This window comes from Mastomys coucha, unplaced genomic scaffold (assembly GCF_008632895.1).
Source record: "Mastomys coucha isolate ucsf_1 unplaced genomic scaffold, UCSF_Mcou_1 pScaffold15, whole genome shotgun sequence".
NCBI lineage: Eukaryota > Metazoa > Chordata > Mammalia > Rodentia > Muridae > Mastomys > Mastomys coucha.
Window position 1 is genome coordinate 2,979,243 of NW_022196897.1, and position 5,629 is coordinate 2,984,871.

Below are 5,629 nucleotides of genomic sequence, written 5' to 3' on the forward strand. Positions count from 1 at the left end.
GGGGAGAGGGAGGGGGAGAGGGAGAGGGAGGAGGAGAGAGAGAGAGGGGGAGGTGGAGGGGAGGCCAGTTTTGGCTATGTTTGATAACATCCACTACCATCATCCCAGTCCCAGCCTCTTTACCTGTCGACTTGGTTACATGTCATGTGAGGTTTTTGTGGATTTTATACAAGGTATTTTGATCATATTTAGCCTCTTCTCTTAATTCTTCCTTAATCCACATCCCCCAACCCCTACTTCCTTACCCAGTCAACTTTATTTCCTATTTTTCTTTTGGCAAAGTCATACTTTTGTTTATAATTTTAATAAAAAGGTCTCAAAAAATCACAATTCATACTTGCACCTTAAAGAAATATAAAAACAAATAAAATAATCATGGGAGGCAGAAGGAGGGAGCTGGGTGGGAGAGGGGAGGGGGAGGGGAAAACGGAAACAGGATCAGGAATGGGGGGTGCAAAGAGGGGAAGCCCAGAGGGCCAGGAGAATTAATGGGGGTGGGAGGACTCGAGAAAGTACCAAAGACCCAGGAGGTGAGAGACTCCCAGGACTCAATGAGGTGAGCTTAGCCAAAATGTCCAACAATGGGAAGTGGGAACTCAGAGTCCACCTTCATTAGGTAGATAACCCATAGTCAAAATTTCTGACCCAGAACTGTTACTGTCTACAATAACTATAGGGAGAAAAATGGAGAAGAGATTGAAGGAAAGGTATCCAGTGACTGGCCCAACTTGGGATCCATCTTATGGGGGAGTTAGGGGGAACACCAAGGCCTGACATTATTACTGATGCTATGATGTGTTTAAAGACAGGAACCTAGCATGGCTGTCCTCTGAGAGGCCCTACCAGCAGCTGACTGAGACAGACTCAGATACTTACACCCAACCATTGGACTGAAGTTGAATTAGGGGAAGGATGAAAGAAGCTGAGGAAGAGAACGACACCATAGGAAGACCAGCAGTCTCAAGTAACCCAGAAACCTGAGATCTCTCAGACACTGAACCACTAACCAGGCAGCATAGATGGGCGGGTCAGGAGCCCTGGCACATATATAGCAGAGAACTGCATAGTCTAGCCTCAGTGGGAGAAGACACTTGAGGCCCCAGGGAAAGAGGAAGCCTGGTGGAGGGGAAGAGCACCCTCTCAGAGAAAAGGGGGAAGAGGAATAGGATGAGGAACTGTGGGAGGGGATTGGAAGTGGGGGTGGAGGGATGACTGGAATGTAAATACATAAAACAATTTTTAAATGTATAAAAGATAAATAAAATGAATGTTTTATATACATTTGGTAATAATAACAGTTGATACATCTGTTTCAAAAATAAAATCTCTAATAATAGAATCCAAAAAAACCAGTAATGTAAACATTGTGACTTTGTGCCAGCTGCTATGCCAAAGACTTTCACATGGACTTTCTCAAAAAATTCCTAACAGCCATGATTCCAGGCTACTGTTTCAAACAGCTATTCCAAGTAGATCTTGTTGTGCTCTCCATTGTTCCAACTGGAAATCAACATACCTAGAACCACTACTGTAGAGGAGTTGTGGCTCAAATGGAGACAGGCTGGATCCTAAAGCTCAAAGTCTCAGTGTTTCACCATGCCTCATATACCCGCTCTCAGAGTCATCCCTCATATACCCGCTCTCAGAGTTCTCCCTCAGTGGTGATCCTCCAGCCTTGGCACGGGGCCTCTACTCTCTACGTGCTCTCTCACAGATGGCCCCTCTAGCCTTGGCACGGGACCTCTACTCTCTACGTACTCCCTCACAGATGGCCCTCGGCACTGAAATCATCCATCTACTCTCAGTAACCTTTCTGAATTTCAATTCTCACTGTGACCTAAAAAGAACAACAGAAGGAAAAAGCAATAAAACAGTAAATTAATTTTATCCTCAGGGCAAATTCTATTTCATCTGGAAAGAGTTCTTTGTGCCACTTGGTGCTTTCATGACAAAGGCATGGTCTTTGATGACTATTCTGAAAGTATTTAAATAATATACAACCTGTACTTCCTTTGTGTAAGAAAGCAGGCAGCAAGAGATAATGAGCAAAAGTGTCCTCAAAGACAACCTTAGAGACTGAGAATTACAGCCCATTAATTGATGCTGTGTATATATTATCACTAGAGGAAAGGGAAGAAATAACAAATCCATTTATCATCAAAAGATCACTGTATTAGGCCTGGAAAGATGGCTCCTCAGTTGAGAGTGCTTCCTGCTCTCGCATAGGACTCAGGTTCAATTCTCAGCACCCATCCATCACCTGTAACTCCTGTTCCAGATGCCTTCTTCTGGCTTATTCAAACTCCTGCATGCAGGTGGTGCATATACAGACAAGTAAACATATACCTGGACATAATTTTTTTATAAATTTTTATATAAAGAAAAACTGAAATTAAAATAAAATAGAAGTACTTCTTGCTTTGAAATCTACTAAGTTTAACAAGATAAGAATTCTCAAATATTCTATTCATAATATACTAGAGCAATTAAATTTTCAGTTGCTATGATCCTTTTATATTCTGGATGTTATCATGCCTACTTTAATGATGTGTTACCCTGTAAGACTTATGCCTTTCTAATCTGATAACTAAATTAAGCTAGAAAGAGTAAAGAGTAAATTACTTATATTGAATTCTTTATGTCAATTAGCAATGATGCATGAATTACTTAATGAAGTGTGGTTGTGTTTTTGTTGTTTTACTTCCACTTAAGGGGTAAAAAATTTATGAATAACTACATGTCTCAAACACTCCATAGGCAGCTGTGTATTTTAAAAGATGGGTCAACAGAGAAAATGCCTCCTATGTTTAAAGCTGTAAGTAGGCTTGATGATGCATACAGAGATCACAACCCTTGTGAGGCTGAGGAAAAAATATTGAGAGCTTGAGTCCAGCTTAGGACACTGCGAGAGCTTGACTCAAAAAACTAAAGCCACACAAACAAAACGATCAGTATTCCCAATCTCTTCCTTGTCTATAGCAAAAAATAGTTAACACAAATAATATCATGTTAACTAAATGATTTGATGACAATAAGTGTAGATTTATACAAGCATCCCAAGCTGTACCTCTGTAACCATTAATTAGTAACTACTCTTTCTTTCAACAACTTTTCTTCTCCTTTCTTCTATTCCTAGGAATTCACCTATTCTAATTACTTTGTAATTGAGATCATACAAAAATGTATTCTTTTGTCTGGTTTACTTCACTTAGCATACAGTCTCCAAGGGCCATTCATATTGTAGCCCGTACCAAATTTCACTCCTTTTTAAGGTTTCCCTCCTTTTTAAGGCTGAATAACTATTCCATGTGGCCATCCGAAAGCCTATGTTTCCAGTCTTTATCTATGAGTCCTGAATGGCTCCGCCCCTTGGCCATAGTGGATGGTGGTGCTACCCACAACAGTCGTGGTCAACTGAACACTGAACGAGCACCAGTCAGCTTCCTCACAGCAAAGGGGCATCGCGTACCACATTAAGGAGTTTGCGCTGCAGTGGCTGATAGGATGTCACTTCCTTCAAAGTCCAAGTACAAGCCATATTTGGCCTCTGTCCCATTCCACTGCAGGGTGCATCAAGGAGAATTCGGTCAAAAGATTCTGGTAAGAATGGAGGTGCCCCTACAAAACACAATTAGAAGCATTATCTGTCATCTAACATATAGGTCTAGAGTAGAACACTCTTGAGATATAAGCAAAATGAAAAATTACCATCATAATCCAAGATAGTGAATAATGAGAAGTCATGTCTCCGTTTAAGCAAGTACTTGGCTAAGCTAAGAATGCTTATACTTCATACACATTTGACTTTGTAAGAACATCAAAATGCAGCTGTTATAAATGAGTTCTGTTAATATAACACAGAGCCACACCAGAGCAATAAGATTTTCAAGTCCATGTCAGAAGCCATACTGTCCCAGAGCCAGTACCTTGTACTAATTCTGCTCACCAATCATCAAAGAAATGATTCCCCTGGTAACTCTCCCCCACCCCGTCTCCTGCAGGCAGCTCCTGAAAAGTCAGAGTCTGTCAGGCTCCAATCAAGCATGCTGGTCCTGCCTGTCATTCATTAGTCTTCCGGTTTTATAGCAATGTGCAGCATGGTTCCAGCAATGGAATCATCCACTATGATTCATTATCGAGTTTCCCTCGGTGTTTATGAGTGATTTCTGATGTTTGGTGTTATTGAGGAAAGTTATAAAACTGGTCTCATTTCACTTGTGTTCTTTACCTGCAAGCTTGGCATTGTTATTGAAGCTTTTATTTAAACCTAGAATTACCTTCTGTTTTTATCTCCTAAGGACATTAAGACACAAGTCATTTTCAAGTTAACCCACCTCCACATAGAACCTTTTCTCCCTATTTCACTTACTGTCATAGATAAATACTTTTCAAAGAAATCTTTATCTTTTGATGCATACTAGTAACCCCCCAACAACAGAGAGATTATACTACAGTCCATGCTGTCCTTATGAATGTGTGCACCTGTTTCCCCAAAAGCCTCCTCAGAATGCTGTTTTGTTTTATTGACTAATTGTGTTTTTTCCTTTAAATAGGTACAATCCTTGTGTAGCCTTTCCCTGCTGAAACCACTGCCTTTCTTAATGAACAGGACAGCTCATATATATATCTTATATAGAAGATATGAACCTTTCCCATAGTATTCTATGAATATTTTCCACAATTTTTTTCTTAGCATTAGTTTTGTAACCTGCTTACATAAATGTCACATATTAGAAGATTTGCTTTCACTCTTTCCAGTGGTCCCCAGTGTGACGTCATAGTAGAATGATGCAGATGACCATCCTACTTGCCGGGGTGGAGAAAGGAAGACAACAGGGATGGAGAACAGACGTTCTCCTCCTCGTGATCTCTTCCTGTCACAACCTTCACAGCCACTTTTACCCAGCAATTTCCACGCTTTCCTGTAAGTTACAGACTGGAGTAGGTAGAGCCTAGACAGGTGATATTCCAGGCACATGTCCAGGCCCAGGAACTGCCTGATCTGTGTAGAGTCTACTCTGTAGAGGTGCCTGCAGCAGCTGAGCTGGGCTCCTTCCAGCAGCCGGCAGTTCTAGGGCTACAAAGCCTTCCTCTGCTTTACAGCCTGTAAGTGTCTATTGCCTTGGTCTTACTCGTTTGTACTGAATGGCCTCTTGCTAATTTAAAGTTATACTAAGTTAGCTATTGATATACTCTTTAAAAAAGATCTAAACAAAAGATGTTCCCAGGACACAAAGGAAAATAGGAAGTTCAAATGCCTGAGACTATGGGGGACATCTTATTCATGCCACCAAAACCAGTAAAATACGATAATTTGTTTAGGGATACACAGTATAGAAATGTATAAACTATGCAATAAAACAAAATAAAATGGGGAATTAAAAAAAAACTCTTTAACGGCTGAGCCATCCATCTCTCCAGCCCTTTAAAAATGTGCAGCCCAGGCTGGCCTCGAACTCATGATCCTCCTGCCTCTGCCTCCTTCAGCAAATCCTACCTGCGTTCGCCACCACCTGGTACAACCACTCTGGAAATCAGTTTGGTGGTTCCTCCAGAAATTGGGACATAGTTCTACCGGAGGACCCAGCTATACCACTCCTGGGCATATACCCAGAAGATACTGCAACAT

At 41.1% G+C, this 5,629-nt stretch overlaps 1 protein-coding gene across 6 annotated transcripts in view; it reads right to left on the minus strand.

Annotated features, from left to right (window-relative positions):
* Positions 1–5,629, minus strand: part of Nsun6 (NOP2/Sun RNA methyltransferase 6) — a 51,464-nt gene that overhangs the window by 3,383 nt on the left and 42,452 nt on the right. For all 6 annotated transcript variants that reach the window (XM_031369071.1, XM_031369072.1, XM_031369070.1 and 3 more), the window contains one exon: positions 3,470–3,618. In XM_031369071.1, coding sequence (XP_031224931.1) covers positions 3,470–3,618 — 149 coding nt within the window. The remainder of the gene's footprint in view (positions 1–3,469; positions 3,619–5,629) is intronic.